Source organism: Molothrus ater, chromosome 5 (assembly GCF_012460135.2).
Source record: "Molothrus ater isolate BHLD 08-10-18 breed brown headed cowbird chromosome 5, BPBGC_Mater_1.1, whole genome shotgun sequence".
Lineage (NCBI taxonomy): Eukaryota > Metazoa > Chordata > Aves > Passeriformes > Icteridae > Molothrus > Molothrus ater.
The window spans coordinates 67,221,092-67,240,222 of NC_050482.2; the positions used below are offsets into that span (position 1 = coordinate 67,221,092).

Sequence of the window (19,131 nt, forward strand, 5' to 3'; positions counted from 1 at the left end):
GAGTTTTCTGCTACAGGGAAGGAGTATGGGAAAATGTTCAGCCAAAGTAATAATAAATGGTAGTTATTAAAAACTGAGAAGGTGAGTGCAGAGGAAGAACAGAATGTGTTGTTCTTACCCTGTAAGCTGCAGTTTGGTACCAGCACAGTTGTTTACAGGGAGGTGTGTGTGTCTTGACTTGCTGTTCCACCAACAGACATGTAGCCCAGACAGAAATATTTATTACTGCTTTTCAGAGCTGCACACTGGTACAGCATTTATGGTATGCTCAAATCTTTGTAGAGGAAGGAGTCTTCTAAGTTTTGCAGGATAATAATGTGATTCATTTGGGTTTTTTCAGACAAGAAGCCCTTCTTGCTGCCATTAGTGAAAAAGATGCCAATATTGCTCTGCTAGAGCTTTCATCCTCTAAGAAGAAGACTCAGGATGAAGTGGCTGCACTGAAACGGGAGAAGGACCGTCTTGTGCAACAGCTCAAGCAGCAGGTGGGTACAGGAGGGCTAGGAAAAATCCACTAATAATCTGGTGTGGGACTATTATCTTGATTTATGGAACTAATAATGTATACTCCTGTCATATGTTAGGATGGAAATTGCATAAATAACAATTTCAAACTAGCTACTGGACTCAGCATTGAGGGAAGTTTCTTTGTGTCAGTGCCTGAGTAGTAAATGTGTGATAGGATGTATAGGAAGTTGTGAATGAAGAGGACATTGGTTATTATCCTCTACAGGCACAAATAGTCACAGATGCAGGGAATAGTAGTGATATCTCTCCTGGGGGTTTGTATTTGCCTTTTTGGGGAAGAAGCCTGTTTGGAAGAATAGGCTGTAGAGCTCAAATATGGACGTTACACCACGCAGTCTCTCCTGTGATTTCTGATTGCAACTGGAGCAGCATGTGTCAGCTTCTAGAATGGACTCTGGGAGGTCTTGTGCTTGTGAGGAGATTGGTCCCTTCCTATTTCTGGCCTCTCCCATTCCTAAGATCTTTCTGTGTTGGCATAACAATTAGAAAAAGTGTGTTTCTGTTAAAGCATTTAACATTATGTTCCAGTACTGAATGTAATGTGAAAAGTACATTGCCAGTAAAACACAGAGGAAGCAAAAGGCATCCCTGGCAATAAGAGATTTAGGATCTGAAAAAAATCTGTGTAGATTTTTCACTTCAGCACTTCTAGGTAGGTTTTCCTGAGTTATTCCCTTGCCACATTCCTCTTAATAGCACATATGCTGCTGCCAATCCAGTATCAACTTCTTCAGTGCCACCATTTCCATCTTCATAAAGTTTTATGTGCAACATTTCATCTGTCAACCAGATGATTTCTGTTGCTGTCAGAGAATGTAAGACAAAACCAGGTCAGCATTGTGATAAGGGATTTCTGTGCTTCTTCCTTAGCAAACACAAGTATGTTATTGGCCATGGTTTTTTAAGATAGTTATTTATGGTTTCATTTAAGAACAGTACTTTTGGGGGGGTTTATGTACCAGCTTCAGAATGAGCAAGAAGTATATATTTCAGTCTTGTATTATTTACTTTTGAGCAACAGCTGTAATTACTGTCACTGGTCAGCTAGATCATCTGCTAAAACAGGAACCAGAACTGGTCACAGCAATGATAAGTACTTGTTTTGTTCATGTAATTGTTGATACAGCAGCTGTAATTTATGGTACTACTCATTCCAAGAGAAATTAACACCACTTCTTGGTTCTTGTTGTCCTAAGCTTAAATTAGGTGCTTTCATGTCCCTTGCCCTTCCCAGTTTCCTCCTGGTTATCTTTTGTGAGTAGCTGGAACAACCTGTAATATTTTGTGGTGAGTTTTTTTTCTGCTGAAAATCTGTGAATACTTAATTAACATATTAACATTGGGCCTATCTGTAATGACTTAGGTTTCAGGTAAATAATTATTAAAACATTGTAGTTCCTATTGTTATCTTTCAGTGCTGGTAAGTCTTACAGTATCATAAACTCTTCCTAAAAAGACATTTCCCTTAAAGATACCGGTTCTACACTGCTTTTCTGTGTATTTGTGGGATACTTAATTTCCCAAATAAATGAAAATTAAAAGAGATTAATTTGAAATTGTTCTTGGTATGTAGTGAGACGCATTATGATTTGAGGTTGGAGCAATAGTCCTTTTTCAAACAATTCATTGGACTGTTGAAATGCCAGGAAGATTCTGGTTCCAAAACTGCAGTCAGCTATAAAGACTTGTCACTGTTTAAGGTTGTTTAAGATTTTAATCTTAAAAATAATGAAGAAAGCAGAAAGTAATCTCCTCAACACATCTGTGCTATGGATAGTATAAATAAAAGGTTTATGTGTAGTATAAAATCACAGGTATTCTCCAGTACATCCACAATCCCCAAGGCAGAATGAATGTTTACATATAAACAATCTAAACTACATTTAAAATATACCTGAGAAATATTTATGTGACCACACAGAGATTTGACACATCCTCCCTAAATTCTATCCCGTGTTTTAAGGATGTGTCATCTTATATCCATTTTTTTTTATGTGCAGCTTTCAACACATTGATAGAAAAACTCCTCATTGCTTATTATAGGAGAGTATTACTCACCACCTCTATGAGCTGCAGAGAATCTAAAATTCCTTTTTTTTTTTCAGTGCCAGTAGTTTTGGTGTGTACTTTTTCTGAATAAATTCAAATCACACCAACTTTGACAGCTCCAGAAATAGGAGATGGGTCAGAAGAGATGGCTGTGAGATTTTACAAGATCTTCATTACTGATGTAGTCAAGGGAAATCTCATTTTTCCACATGCTTTGCAAATATTCTGTATACTTGGCCCTTGCACTCCTCTTCAGTTGTTCCAGGTCACCAGCCTCATATTTTCCAACAAAACAACTATGCTGCTTCCTCAGTTTAAACCTTCTCCACATGGACCCTTTTCTGCAGAACAAGGGTCCATCTGTGTTTGCCAGCTCCACAGAACCATGTCACCTTTCAGGAACTTCCTAGAAGTTCAGCTGTAATTCTTAAATTCACAGTAGAAATTGTAAATGAAAAGTCTTTCAGACTTGCAGATGTGTTGAACACAGCTGTTCAAGGAAGGCAAATGATGCCACAAATCAAGATATTCTGGGAGATTTTGAACAGCAAAAAACCCAGAAAGTTTATTCAACCCTTCAGATTCAGAGCTGGGATCCTGACCTCAGTCATTCGTGTTTCAGAGCTGTTGAGGTCCCTGATAAGTATTTGGTATTTCAGTCCTAGGAAATGCTTCGGCTTTGTGGTGGGAAAGCAGCTCTTTCAGTTGGTGGTCAGACAGAGCTGAGTAAAAGATTCCCATTTCCACGTGCGTGGGATGCTCACAGAAATGCTGAGCAATGAGGGAAGGGCTGGTTTGTGGGAAGAGCTGTGCAAGCTGTGCTACCAGCATGGCTGAGTCTCTGCAGGCTGGGAAGGGCTTCTGACAGGGTGCTTTAGGAAAGCAGTGCCCTGGCCATGCTGCAGTAGTGAGTGTCAATGGATCCAAGTGTGTAGGATGGGATTTGGATCAGGATTTTCATTGCTTCTGCTGGTTACCATTGCCTGACTTGCTGTTAATTGACCTTTCTTAGAGTGTAGAAAGGTGCAACACTCACAAAACAAAAACTTGTTCCAACAATTGCCTGTGATTTTTATTTATTTAAAAGTATCAGTGAAGACACATAGGTTGATCAAGGGAATGGTATCAGAATCTGGAGGGCTCTGCTGTCATTCCTTGTGCTCTGTCCTTTCCCAGCACTGGTCACTCACACAAGAATGGTGCTGCTGCACAAGAGAGGCGAGGAGTCCTGCCAAAGACATTTTGCTTCTTTAATTTTGCTAAGTATGTGCATTAAAGTTAGGATGAAGAGAAGCATTTTGGAAAGAGGATATGGCATCAATGTTGTTTTAATTTAGAGTTTCTAGGCTCTGAATTGCAGGAATGTGCCTCAGTACAGAGCCCATTTCCTAATGAGGCGCTCAGCATTGCCCAGGCTCTCCAGTAAATGCAGCTGCCTGTTTCATATTGCTTGTCAGTTTGGATGAGGGATTTCCTCTGTCATCAGACAGGCAGGGCCATTGCAGGGCGAGGGTCACCAGCTAATGTGGTCCCAATTTATTCCTCCTAGGGCACTGTGTCTCTGTGGGTAGCTGAGGCAGAGGCAGTGCCTGGGAGGCTGCTCTGGAGGGGCTGGGCTGATGCAAGAGCTAGAGTTGTGTAACCAGATCCAGATGTGGTGTGGAGAGGGCCCTGCTGGGTGTCACACGGGGCTGACAGGGACCCAGGGAGCTGTGGCCTGCTTGGTGGAGCACAGACACTGCTCAGCTGCTAAGATACAGCCTGCTTGCCGGTTATCCCTTTCCTCGTCAAGCTGAGTTTTAATATCAGCCTCTATTGATCAGAACAGAGCAAAGCACCACCCCACAGTTTCAGTGGTAAAGGGAAGGGATATCTGAAGGGGCTGAGGTTTTCCTGTCTGTGGGCTTTGAGTCTTAAACAGCTGGGATTTTCTGCTAGGAGCTGTTTGTAGCAAAGACTGCCATGTTCTGTATTTGTACAGTGTGTAGCAGAGTGGGTGCTTGACTTGAACAGCATCTCTGTCACTGCCATGCCATAAATGTGAAGTAATGAGTGTTAAAATTTTTAGGATGCTCTGAACAGTGTTAGTATTTTCTGACAGCTTGGAGTATTATTCAGATTAATTGTTTGTAAATAGCCATATTCACTTGTATTATTATATAATGTTTCATAATTATTATTATCATAGCAGAAGTTAGATGACAGGAACTCAGCATTTTCATTTGAAATCATATGACTTCAGGTTAGATTAATATTACTAATGTTTTATTATGCTGCCCATGCCTAAATCGAAGTTATTTTCAGATCAGCTCCTCAGTCTTTTAAGAATATGTTGAGTTTTCCTTCTATACTTCAGCATGCTCAGAGAACCACCCAGCTTAAGCTTTCTCCATGTGTTTCATAAATACGCATTTTCTTCTGTCATGCAAACTGTTAATGAAAAATAGTGAATAATATGGGATCAGGAGTGAGCTCTCTGCAACTGAGTTGATTCATCCAGTTACACCTGAAATCTGTTCCTAAAGACTTTAAGTGAGGGAAACCTTCAATCCTGGGAAGTCTTTTTTATACTTTATCTGTTTTTCTTATTATATGTAATGTCCCTTACTGCAATTTAAGCTGATGACTATTTTTTTCTGTTAGGGAGATAGAAAAAAAATATTTACTCCCTGTAATGTTCTTGCCATAGACACACATAAGAAGCTCCTTTCTATTTTAATAAAGGGAGATGAGAAGCCCCATGCTATTGTAAGTGTGGGTTTTGTAGTCAGCCTTGCCATTCAGAGGAATCTTTGTTGTTTCCTTCTGCTTCCATATCCTCATCAATGTTGTGCCTTCCTCTGTGGGCCAGCATGAATTTGAGGGGCTGTTACTTGACATTCCCACTAATGGAGAGGAATTACTTGGCAATGGTCAAATAGCTAATAATTGACTAGTAATAATGGTATTTATGCAATATTAAATGTACATTTAATCTACACAAGCAAGTGCCAGAGCTGTTTTTTCTGTGCTGCTTTGTGCCTCTTCCCTGTAAGATTTTGACTGGTTTTCTTTATGAGGCCAAGTTACTGCAAAGACTGGTTTCCCAAGTAAATGTGGTTCATGGGATCATGAGGAACTGTAGATTCCAGAGTAGCTTCTCACACCAAAAATCATGTTTTTCCACTGTTACTTGTTTCCCTGGAAACCCTGCACACTGACACCTGACACTCCTCTGCTGTGAACTTTTCCAAACTCAAGTTCCACTGGCTGGAGTCATTTCTGTTTATAACAAGAGAATGTAAAACAGGTCAAAGGAGACTGACAGGCAGATGTTTTCCTCTTGCTGCTGTGGAGCTGTATCAGCATGACCACACTTCTGGCAGCTTTAGTTACCACCCTGCCCAATGAAATAATACAGATTGTGAGGGTTTGCAGTCAGTCTTTGCTTTACCTTAGCTGCCCTGGTTTGAAACCATGTCTGATGAGAGTGATTACCCTGTTAGCAAGGGAATTTCTCCTTCAGGTGACATGGATACAATCACTGCAGATAATTGCTAAATGTGGTGCTGTGTTGTGACAGAACTCCTGTTGTTCTCTGAAAGGTTCCAGCAATCTGGAGTTCCCTGAGGGGAGGCATCTCTCAAACCAAACTTCCTTCTAAACTGTTGGAAGGGAGCTTAGGAAGTCTAAGAATATGTATCTAAGTTGTCTGAGTGTGGTGGTGGTGGCTTCTTTATAGCTGAGGAAGAAAAATTAATATTTTAAATGAGTGATGAGATTCAGGGCACTTGGATCCATCTGTGTTTATTGATCTCCTTACCAGTACCCATGTACTTGCACTGGCAAGAGTGCAAATAGATCGAAAAGTGGGGACAGAAAATTTTTGTGATAAGAGAGTTAAGAACAGGCAGAGGAGTTTGAATGTGCTGTGCCAGAGGTTTCTTTATGAACTGGGCAGAACAGAAGGTACTCTGAGTTCTGGCTCTCTCTGAATGCCAGGTTAACCAATTTGAAGCAGGAACAAACAGATCAATGTACTTTGACCAGAAATTTTTCAAGGACTAGTGAAGCATTTCAATAACTATGGTCACCTGCAGTGGACTTGTTACATATGCAGTGCACTCTCAGGCTCATGGTCTGTAGAGTCAAAGTAAAGTCACCTTTCTTCAGGTTCTTGTACCACCAGTGTCTGGATGGTCACTTGAAGCTTTTCAGTTACTGGTTTTAATGTACAAAGGTGCCAAAATATGTAGTTTTTATAGTATATTCTTAGCTGTGCTGCCAGTGTAGCTGGCATGTGAGCAGGCAGAAGTGAGCAAAATCACTCTGTACACTTCCTATTCAGGAAGCTGTTGGACTAGAAACAGAAGAAACTTCTGGCTAAGTGAATATATATCCACTAATTGGCTCTCATCAGGCATTGCCAGCTGTCAAATTTAAGCATCGTGGCTTTTGTTGAAGGCCTGTAATGCACCCAGATTATCAATCACAGCTCTGCTTGTTCTGCCAGGCTTTGCTCCTCAGTAATTGTTTCTGTCAAGGGGGGAGTCTCTGCCAGGAGCAGACCCCAGCACCCTGACAGAGGCTTTGTCATGCCCTTGAGCACAGCACTTGGGGCCCTCACAGATTAAAAGAAAGCACCTTCTCCCTGCCATGTGTTCCAGACTTTTTTCCCATCATTTTTAATCATCTATTAGCACAGTAACAGCACTCAGTGCAGCATCAGCAGTCTTTTCTGGGGCAGCATTTAATCTCTCCCTGCTATTTCTTAACTTCTTTCTCCTCTCCCTCCTTTACCTTCACCCTTTGCCTCCTGCATGACTAAATAAAAATGTATGTTCAGGGGAGCCCTGGCTGGGGCTGGCTCTGTAGTGCCAGGGAAGGGAGCTGCCTGCTGGGTCCATGGGAGTGCCTCTTCTTGTGCCTGTTGGAACTGCTGCAAGCAGCCCTGGCTGCTTTCTGCTTGTGCCTTCAGCCTTGCCACAGCCTGGAGGTTTTAGGGTGTAGCTGTGTAGGGTTGCTGGAAGAGGAAGCTGCTTTGCCTCACTGAGAGGGCTTTAAGATTTATAGAGGTATTGAGGAACCCAGATGACAGTACAGTACTTGGTTCCTTTTCTTTCTAGACATTTGTAATATTTTTTAAATACTGTAAGGACTAATATTTCCTAAGTTTGAACTCAGATTTCAAAAACTTGTTTCAATCCATTAGAAATATTCCTCCATTTATTGAATATATGAAGATTTTCATAGTCTAGTTTTAGAACTTTTTAACTGACTAAACATTCACACAAATAAATTTAAATTAATTGGATAATTGCCAACAGCATTTAGTGCCACATATACACCAGTTCTCATTCAGGGCTTATGAACTCCTATAGGAAGTTATTTAAGCAATGTGGCCTCTCTCTAGAAAATCAGGATTGCTAGACAAGTCTAGGTTAGCAGTTGAGAGACTCTGTATCCCATTCCTGTGACCAACTTGATGGTGTTGGATATGAAGAAAGATTGTTAGGGCTCCCCTGGGAGAACCAGGCTTGTTAGCGCTATTAAAGAGGTGAGAATGCTCACTGAGCTTGGGCTTGCTCAGAAGACTGCACTGGAAGATCTAATTTGGCCTTGAAAAATAATCATTCCCTGGTCTGTGAATAGTACTGCTGGACCTTGGTGCAGTGTAAAAACAGTCTCTGTCATTTGACATCACAGTTGTACCACACAGTGGTTTCCTGTGGTTATTGTGGCCCAAACCACTGGTCTGATACACAATGGTTTTCAGTTAAATAAAGAGAATATATTAGAACAGCTCTCTATGATACATACATTCAACAGAGTATTTTTGGAATTCATTCTGGTCTCTTTGCTACAAATATTATGTTGGACATAGTTAGTTCCTGACAATATTTGTCTTAGCTGAAGAGTCGTGAGATAGATGCAAAATCTCAGAAAGTCATTTAGAGCAGCTCAGGGTTGCCCATGGTTGTTCATTCAAGGAATACAATTATGGGTACATCTTCTTTTGCTTAACTCCCATGGTTTGTGGGGTAGCTGGGAAGGACCCATGCATGACTGCTCCTGATTGTCTTGCAGTGGCAGGATGTGCCTCAGGGGTAAAATATTTGAGACTTTCCAACCATTGGTCCTTGTGGCGGGGCTGGTTTGGCATCAGTCTTGGTATTTGAATTGATCATGTCTGAAGGATGACCAGAAAATAGAGTGAGTTTATGATTACATTTAAATTGTATCTTTTAGACCCATTGTTTAGGGAACTCTGAAGTGTTGGTGACAGGAGAATTCCACTTAAACATATAAAAAGTCTTGACGAGATAAATCCACAAATAGATTTTCTTTTGTGAAGAAACAAGTTTCACACTGAAATTTCAGATTCAGGAAGATTTTGAATTACTTGCTTGAAGATTTTGAATCTTGGTGAAGATGGGTGTGTATGCATCCTTACAGTTATTTCATTGATTGGATGCAGATTTTTCTGTACTAAATTATTCCTGTTCATCTGGGCTGTTTTACCTGACAGTGACAATTGTCTAGGAGACACATGTGTCCCTTTACCAAAAATCCATTCAAAATGTGCTAACTTGGTACATTATGCTTATCTCTTGCTGTATATAAAGATATTATTCCTCAGGGAACACACAACACATGGAACAGTTTCATATTAAACCTGTGTAGTAAAACTTAATCTGTGGCTACTTATCTTTGGATGAAAAGCCTAACAAAGCTGTGACATTACCAACTATCATATATAAAAACCAATTCACACGTTGATAGTCAGTTAAAAAGTAGTGGCAGAAAGCTGAAAGGCATTTTTCCAGCTTTAGTATTGGTTTTAATTTGTGTAAGACCTGTAACTGGTGAGGTGATAGATGATTCAAGGTGTTTTCCAAAAACATGTAAGGAGAAGGTGAAGTCAGAGATATGAGGTGACTGATTGGGTTCACACACTAAATATGTAGAAGGTTTCAAGTAGATTACAGATTAGCAGTTGTATGACTTAATGTGTTAGTGATGTGTTCTTTACTTGAAGGAGGAATGAATGATGGAAAGAATTGTACACCCAGAATATGTAATGAAAATTAATGATCTATAAGATAGAATATATTGCATATTTGTGATTTTGCTGTGTTATTTTGGGAGTAACATAATAAATCACTGCTTTTTTTTTGCTTGAAAAGAGAGAAATGCATAGTCTGCAAAAGAGAATTTTAATCACCATCACCTTAAAAATTGATAATGGAAACAATTTAGTCTTAACTGCATGGAATGAACTCAGTAACTGTTGATGAACAGTGATATCAGGTATTTTTGAGCTTATGCACTGAAATATCTCTCAGTCTACAGATTTTTTTTCTCATCTGCTGTATTAAGCTCATTAAATTTTGAAAATAATTTCCTTTTTTGAAACTGTCTGATTGCACCTAGTCCAGTACACCATATCTCAGGCAAATTAATAGGTAAGGCAGGGGAGAATAGAGGTTTCATCTTGCAGTTGGAAATCTTAGATGCTGTCAGTTAGGAGTAGTTTCTTGACAATAAACCTTCATTAATTTACATACCATGTTGTGGAAATTGCAGGTTTGTCAAAATGAGACACAGATTTATGAAATCGGGCATCAGTTACTTGTGATAGCTTCTGCAAATGGACAGGTGCTGGTAGCTGCAGATTCCCCTCAGTTCTGTTAAATTCATGGTGCTATATTCTGAAGAATCCAAGCCTTAAAAAATTACTATTCATGTTTAGGTGCAGAACAAGGTGATGCATTTACTCCTTCATAAGTACATGCTGTTTTCTACAGCCCCTTTTTAAGATGAAGAAATACAACCAAAGAAAAGGTGCACAGATTTAACCTAGAGGTCACGTGTTTGCCACTTGGGATTTGTGAATGCAGGGAGGGGATGGAGATTTTTCTGCTGTCTCCTAACTCTGAGGAGTCTGGAAACAGCTGCCAGGAGGTACAAGATGAGAAAGTTGATACTGATGGAGATTGTGCTTCCAGCCCCTCCCTGAATGGCAGTCTGGAGACAATGCTGTCAAACATGAGTTAGTGATTTTGGCAGATCCTCTTTAGGGCTGTTGTGTTCAGCTGTCCCTGAACAGACCTGTATGGAACACAAAATAAAGGCACAGTTTCTGTGTGCCTTATTTTGCCTCGAATATGTTGCCAAAGGTTTTTGAGTCTTTGCAGTAGCAAGAAGTGCTTTTAGGGATTAGTCCAAGATTTTGCATGAAGACAAAATAAGTCTGAAACTCAGCTATCAAAAGATTGCTGTCTGATTTTACTTGGCATAACCAAACATTTATCATGTGGATATAAGAAAAATTTGCTGATTACGTACCCTCAATTTCAAATACAAGTCATTTACCTTTGCAATTACATGTTGTAGAATTTTAGATTATCAATAGTATAGGTGAATGTTATTCTCTCAACTTTTGTAAAGCTTTACTTCCCAAATACATGTGACTATATATGTATATAAACTCTCATCCCAGGACTGGTGCCTGGAGGAAGCAGTGGTCTTTTATGTTGAATACAGCCCTGGTTAAGGGGTAATCATTTTATTAGAGCTTTTGTTCTCTTTATTTGAGTACCATTTTACAGTCACAGAACCCATTCCTTTGTTCTCTTTCTGTTTGTTTACCACCACTGCCTCTCTGTCTTAGTGTGAATACAAATATTTCCTGTAGTTGAGTAAACAAAAAATAAATGGAGGTCTCACAGCTAACTCCAGGCAAGATTTGAACAACCTAGGTATCTCTTGTTTTTACAGTGGAGTTTTGTTTGGAGTGGGAAACTTAACATTTTTAAACATTCTGTTTCACCACTGTACCACTCTTAATCCTTTTAATAGTCCAGAAGTTGTTCTTCTCACTGTTGTCATCTTAACATGAAAGATGGCCATAATTTATGACACCAAGGCAGTGTGATCTCCATCTCCTAAACACCAGTAGATGCAGCCTTGGCTTTGCCTCCTTTATTTCAGCTAGCAACCCAAACCTTTGCCAACTGCTGACAGTAATGGTGCTGAAAAAAGAATAAAAGCAATATAGTGATCCTTAAGAACACACACACTCACAGGTTGTTTAAAACTTGGAAGCCTGCAGGAGTTTATTTGTTCTCTGTAAGTATTAAGGACTGTACCTTCTCATTTTAGTTTTTCCCTGATTTTTTTTTCCTAAAGGGAAACGTATTTACTTATATACACAGATCTTCAATCATCTTTCAAGTGTCTTTTCTATCTCATATAGAGGCATGCAAGATGTGTGTTCTTCTGCACTAAAAAATGAGAAGTTCACAGATTTGGTGGGAAGGATCCACCTTCCTAGACTAGGAAGTGCAGACTAAGACTAATTCCTTATTTTCATCACTATCAGATCGCAAAAAGATTTTTCTCTTCCCCCCCTTTCCTGACTACCAAAACCACCTAATCCTTTGCCACTGTCTGCCAGAAAGCTGGTTTGTGATATAAAAAGGCTTTAAAAATATGAAGGCTTCCTTGTTTCCTCCTAGGTCTTCTAATTGCAAATCAATCAGTCAAGGTTGCTCTTGTCCTTCTATTCATCCTTTTCTATTTCTTCCTCTGCTTTGTCAGGGCTCTTTAACAAGTGGAATCACCTATCTAAAGTTTAATGACTTAGCAGTAAAAGGATTGTTAAGAAAAACTCACCAGAGGTAGGACTGGCTTTTTTCTCATCTTGTCCCCACAGATCTTTTTCTTTTAGTGGTCCTGCAGCAGAGAGAATTCTCTGAGATTTTTTTTCTAAGCTTTACAGAGTGCTTTATGGTGCCCATTGGGTGGGCCTTTACTCATATGTAATGGCATCATATAATGTAAATCACAGAAAGGCAACAGATTAGGAATAGAGCAGGCAAAGACAGGAATACTGGAATGAAAACACCTTAGAGAAATTCATCTGGCCAAACTGGCACATCTCTACACATAGTGTGCCATGAATTTTGTAGAGAATTAAGAGAATTTCTTTCCTTGGTGAGAATAATTTTGGCACAAATACAGCAGAGAAACTGAATGTTTTTTCAGTCTCTCCAGCTTAGTACCTAAGCTTTGATGCAGATTTAATAGGAAAAATCAACCTCTACTGGAACAGTAAGCAAAAAAAAAAAAGAAAAGTGTTGGTTTATTGTGGTTCTCCTTGACGGTGTGCTGTGTGCAAGAGCAGAGGAAGGGACAGGAATCATCTGCCCAGCTCTGCAGTGCACATGTGCTGCTGTGTGCTGGGGCAGGAATCCTTTCTCTGTGCTCCAGACAGAGGGACAGTGAGGATGGACAGGAATCCTGGGTGTGCAGACCACACGCACGCATAGTGTGGACAGACAGGAATGTGATGTCTGTGTGTTTGTGGGGCTCTTGAGGCAGGACACTTCTAGGTGGATGTCAAAGCTAATAACTGGCCATACAGAAAAAATTCTTAACTTTCATTTAGTTTGGGGTAGCAAAGCTCTGGTGGTTGTCAAAGGAAATGCCCTTTCAACTCTTCCCTCAAGCAGTTACCATGCAGGATTTTGATGGATTCAAAGATGAAAGCAAGGCACAAAAAGAATAATACTGGGTTTCTTTTTCTTTTATATGCAACAGCTTTTAAAATTAATTTCAGAACAAGCACAAATAGTCTTGAGGTTTCTTTGTGTGTGTTTTTTTAAAGTTGCTATCAACACTGTTTATATCATGTAGACACAGATCCATTCATGTATACACCCAGAGCTGGGTTCTGGGCAGTCACAGACAGTCTGTGCTGAGATGATACTGAGCAGCTCACATCACTTTAGCATCTAGGAATTTGTATCTGTACATAACTCCTTTTTTTGCCAAGAGCAGCATGTATAGAGGGGAGGGGGGTTTGCTATTAACAACTCTTTGAAGCTGCAGGCAAATGCAGTCGAAGTGGTGAGTCACAGAACAATAGAAATATGGAGCAATAAAAGGTCTGTGGTCAAAACACTGGCATATACTTTCCAAAATTAAAACTTGCTGGATAAAAGAATGCTTTTACTATATTTATTGTAACAACACAGTCACAACACACAAAGATTGGAAGACTTCCAGATCACTTCAGCTAGGAAAGGTGTATGTAGACACACATGAGCAGGTGGCCTACAAGGTATTTTGTTGAGCCAGGGGATCATGGCTAGTTTTTAAGATTTTGCAGTAGGATGCATCTTGTATGGAAATTCCTATAATGAGATTTTGCCAGTCAGGGTTCATAGATACCACTGGACTGAGAAACTTTCTTGTTTCAGAGCAGGAGAAAGACTGAGACAAAAGCAGAGTAACTGAAGTGGTTGTCTTATTCAGCTTTGTGAAGCTGAGCATATGCAAGTGGATTTATTTTGGAAAGGAGAATCAAATAGAATAACAAAGGAAAGGGGGACAGAGGAAGGTAGTTGAGGGTAAGATGAGCAGGGTGTGGAGTGAAGCAGAAGTGAAAAGGGAAGGAGAAATTTCAGGCAAATAGTCATAACAAAACAGGAGTCCCATCAATGATGTCAAGCAAAGCTTGTTCTGTATTTGATAGCAATATTTGCCTGTTCTAAAGGATATAACATAGGTAATTTAGGGGGTTTGCCTTCAGATTTCATACAGATTTTGTAAGGCTAACCTTACCTGTAGTGCTTTATGTCGATGCTTAAATTGCATAAGTTTAAAGTAACCACAAGATCAATGAAATGCTGATATCTATTTCAACCTTAAGATAAGCTGAGATACCTTTTAGATTTTGCTTTGTAAAAGATGTTACCAGCCTATCAAAGTTTTTAGGAAGAGTTTATGCTCCAAAATACATTTCAACTTGTTTCTCTCATCCTTTTTTGTCTTTGCTTTTCTATTATTCTGTAAAACATAAAATTGATTTTTTAGTTTGGACCCACAAATACACAGTGAGAGGGGAAAAACGAACAAGGGGGAAAGTACAATGAGAAGTTTTCAACAGTTTGATTAATGAGGACTGTGGCAAAGACTGGTATTTCCTTTTGTGTTGTTATAGAAGTGGATTCCACTTTTTTCTTGAAATGAGTTGTCTTTGGTAGTAAATATCAAAGTAGATTAAACAGACAACAAACTGCATCTATTAAACATTCAGCAGACACATGAGCTGATCATGAGGGGCTTGCTTGCTGCTGATCACTTGAGAATTTGTAGCAGGTCAGTCTCCCAGAATGCAAAAGAAAGGCATGTACCAACAAAATTCCACTTCTGTGTAGGATTTAGTGCAAGGATATCTTGAGAGTCTACATCCAGACTCTTACAATTCCAACAAAATGTGTTCATTTGGACTCCAAAGAAGAAAAGCTTGAATGACAGTGCCATCCATCTGCTTAGCTGAGCTGTAGTTCCTACCCAATAACTTCTCAATTTATTGACCATATTCAACCCAATTTGACAGAGGAAAAGAAGTCTCAAAGATTTTGTAGATTTATAGGAACTTAATTAACATGCACAGCTGGGTAGAGGCAAAAAGAGCCCAAAGTGGAGCTCCCACACAGGGGAAGGCGAGGAGAATTGAGCTGTGCTGTGTTTTGTTTGGCTCTAGCACACACATATGGCTGGCCATTCAGGCTTTCACTCTGGTCCCAGCTGAATCTTGCCTGGAGACACCATGGGGGAGGCAGGCTGCAGAAGGAGATTGTTACAAGGGTTGAAGGCCATGCTTAGAAGATGGAGAATACGAATCCAAAGCACTCAGATCTCATCAGTCAATATAGAAGGGTAGTAAAGTGGACTCACATGCTCTTCAAGGGTAGCCGTGCTGTCTGCAAAATAAATTACTTCTTTACTCCTTAAAGAAGCAGTGAAGACCTCACAATAGTCTGAGAGGGGATGTAGCAGCACACTTTAACCAAAAAAGCCCAGTTGTTAAGCTAATTTAAATCAATTAGTCTTTTCTGTTTTAAGGGTGTGTGGCAGCAAAAGATATTGATCTTATATTCTCTTCTGCAGCAAGACCTTTCTCTTCCATGGTGTCGAATCAGGATGAAATTTGCCCTAACAAACTGTACCACAGGGCAGGCTCATAACCCAAAAATACCTGTTTCTTTTAAACCTAGAGGTTTATCTGCTCAAAACTGTCATGTGAACATAACCAGTTCTCATACTTTACCTTAGGAATTAAAATAACAGCTCATTTTGTTTGGGTGAGAGATCCAGGATTCTTTGGGGATGTTGTTGTGGGTTACCATTTGTCCTGCTGATGCTGCCTGAATGTAGTTTCTTGATGCACAGCCCACCCATTCTCTAAAAATTAGTTTTACTCTATGGTTGTAAATGCAGCACTCCCTCAGACATCTTTGAGATACAGGAAGACACACCTTAATGATATTTCTGCCTAAGACCCTTACATGCAGTGGAGAGATGCCAAAGAAGTAACATATTTGGCTTGCTCCTGAGTAGTTAACCATGAGAGGAGGTATTTTTTATTTTTAGTTCCCTTTCAAACCTGTGGCTGGGCAGGTTCCAGCTTTTATGGAACAAGTAATTGAGAAAGGCAGTTCTATTACCACTGATCTTAAACATATCTTGAGATATCTCTAAAAAGAGTAAAAGAGAGCTAAAGAAACATACATTATAATGATTGTATGGTATAGCACAAAAAGGAATCCCAAATACAGATCTGATTTGGATTTTTTTATGTGTCACTGGTTTTCTTCATACAGGAATCAGAGCAATAGATTTCAGTAAACTTTGTCACTGAGTAATTCCATGGTTTCATAGTTTGTCCATCTCCTAAGGTGCTAAGTTCCAAGAGACACATTCCTGTACAGGGAAAATTTCAGTTCCAGGTTTATTTTTAATCCCATCCACATATGTCTGCAGATGTCAAGTCTCACAGAGCATGCCCTATCTAGATGATCTGCCTCCTTTAGTTTAGTTCAAAGGCTTGTAGAGTATGAATTCTTCTGGATGAAGCTTCTCAGTAATTATCACATGTGGGGAGATGAAGAGGAAAATGACATCTTTAGACACAGAAATTAGCTGGGCTGATAAAGTCACTTTATAAAGTAATATTGTTGGAACATTGCCAGCAGCCAGTGCAGAAGGCAGCATCTCAGGTAGAGCTGTGTTAAATCCTCAGGCTTTGACAAACCCCAGCAGCTGCACAGGCTCTTTGCTGTGCAAAACACAGGCTCCAGCACGTGCAGAAATGTAGTAACAGGAATGGGTTTCCTGTATATGCAGTTGAAATTTGTGCTGGTTTGCTACTAATAGTGAAATCTCAGTTGCTAATCTTAAACATAGCCAAAAGGAAAGGCCAAACCTAACTAATAATGTGTCTTTTAAACTTTACAAAGAAAGATGGTAACTCAGTGTGTGCCATCTCTTTACAAATTTGAGACATTTTCATAAAATATCATGAGTGGGAAGGGGGCACAGAGTTAAATACTTAAACAATCTTTCAGAGTCCTAATGCTCTAGGTAAGTATAGACTCAAGGCAGTATATTTAGGGTAGGTATGGACTTAAGGCAGTATACTTAGAGCAGGTATAGACTTGAGGCAGTACATTTAAGGTAGGTGTAGATAAACTCAAGGCAGACCATCATATTCAAATAACAGGCAATAACAGGGATTATTCTTTCTCTGTTTTTCACAGCCAGATTCCAGCAGGGAGCTGGTTGGACATTAACAGGGATTAAGGCTCACTGCAGGTTTTTAACAAGTAGAAAGGAACTATCTGAAAGCCTTCACCAGTGCATAATTCTCAGAGATAGTGAATTCAGCCCACACTTTGTAAGAACAATCACCTGAGTTTTTCCATTCTATTTCTAGGTTATTAGTGGCAAAAATGTTCCTGAACTGTTGCTTTTGCATGTGCTTCCAGTGCAACATTCTGTTCAGATTAAAATGGGATAACTCCTTTAATGCACTAACACGCTGCCTCCACCACATGCTCATTTGTCACAAAATACAGTCATTAGATTAATATTAACTTAATGTGGGGTTTTTTAAACTCTACATTAAAGGACTAATAAAGCTTGTTTAGACTGGTTAGCAAAACCAAAATTACCCCACGCAAATATTCTACAAAAAATGAGAAAGGAGCCACTGATGTCATCGTTTGTGCTGTGTTCGTGGTGGAGGAGCAGACTTGATGCAAACTCTTTGAGTAAGTTACTGCAATGAGCACATGAAGCAGCAGACTCAACTAACAGAGAGAATGCCCAGCTCATGAGCTGTTTCTCAGAGAGCTTCTCTAGAGATACAGAAATGTGTGATCCCCATGAATAAAACGTGGTTCCAAAAGCTTTCCAGGCTAATGGTTACCAGAGCACTAGCTGTCCTGCAGAAATGCTTAAGAAAGGTATGTACTCTCATTAGAACACACAACTTCGTGCAGGCTTTCAAATGAAAACATTCTGTAAAATATATTATAAACAATGTCTGCAGTTATATCTGTGGCTTTCAAATTTATGTGTGGGATTCCACAATAAAGAGTTTGTCAGATCTGGGCAGCACTCCTCTAGGCTTTACCAGCTGGAGTGCAGAGTATGTCTCTGACTTTCCCCTAAACTTTGTGGATCAGCATCAGTTCTGGTTTTTCTCATGTAATAATTTAACTGTGATAAAATCTATTAATTTGGTCTTCAGTGTTGAGGGGCACAAGCAAGCTACCAGTGTGGCCTGCAGTGAACATCAGTGGACATAAAATAATGTACTTTTAGGAACCTACAGGTGAGGGAGTGCTTTGAAGCAGTACTTCCATGAATGAGGAACTGAGTGATTCCTTAAAAATTCACTATGGCTACAGTTTTGGCAAGTAAAATAGTGTACACGTGCAGTTTGCAATGAAAGTTTTCAGGTGTTGGTTATGTTAGTTTAACTGTGGTAATTTCCTTCTTTACCCAAACATTTAGTGATTATAGAATACAGGCAGAAGTGAACTATATGGTACCCAGGGAAAAAAAAAAACTAATGAAAATACAGTGAAATCATGGCAGGGCCATGAAACAACCAAAGAGAGCACGTTTAAAGAAGTTCTGATGCTGATCATTCACATTCATGATTAAACCAAATTTATCTCATGTTTTCTCCTGGTGCTTTTTTCTTTTAACATAACTGCGTGCTGCAGCAAGGGATAGGGAAGAAGAAAAACTAATAATGACAGGACCTTAAAAAGGCATTAACAGTAACTGTATCAAAGAGGCAAAAGGAAAATTGCAGAAATTCTGGAGTGCAAAAAGGGGAGGGGTGGGTGAGATCTGATTACTTTTAGAGTAAAGTCTAGTATATAACATGGGGAAGTTGAGGTTTTTTAGATGCAGTAGCCTTGCAAATGTTGTGCTTTAGACCTGCAGTTAATGGACTCTGGTCTGTAGAGCCAAGGCCTCCACAGTCACTCCTGGCTTTCAGCTAGGAGCTGGAGAGTGTGTGCTGGCTCTTGAGTAATTTTGAGAATTTACACCAGTGTGAAGGGTTTGGGACTGTTCTTTGCATGGTGACTATTGGAAGAAAAGAAGAGCATTGTTAAGGGCTGAGGGGGCTTTGGGGAAGGTATAATTGGAGGGCCAGGAGTAATTTTATGAAATCTGTCCAAAAAAAAGTGAAATGAAGGTACC

General features: G+C 39.7%; 1 protein-coding gene across 8 annotated transcripts in view; it reads left to right on the top strand.

The window, feature by feature from the left end:
- Positions 1-19,131, top strand: part of ERC1 (ELKS/RAB6-interacting/CAST family member 1) — a 278,215-nt gene that overhangs the window by 220,797 nt on the left and 38,287 nt on the right. For all 8 annotated transcript variants that reach the window (XM_036400558.2, XM_036400559.2, XM_036400560.2 and 5 more), the window contains one exon: positions 341-485. In XM_036400558.2, the coding sequence (XP_036256451.1) occupies positions 341-485 (145 nt within the window). The remainder of the gene's footprint in view (positions 1-340; positions 486-19,131) is intronic.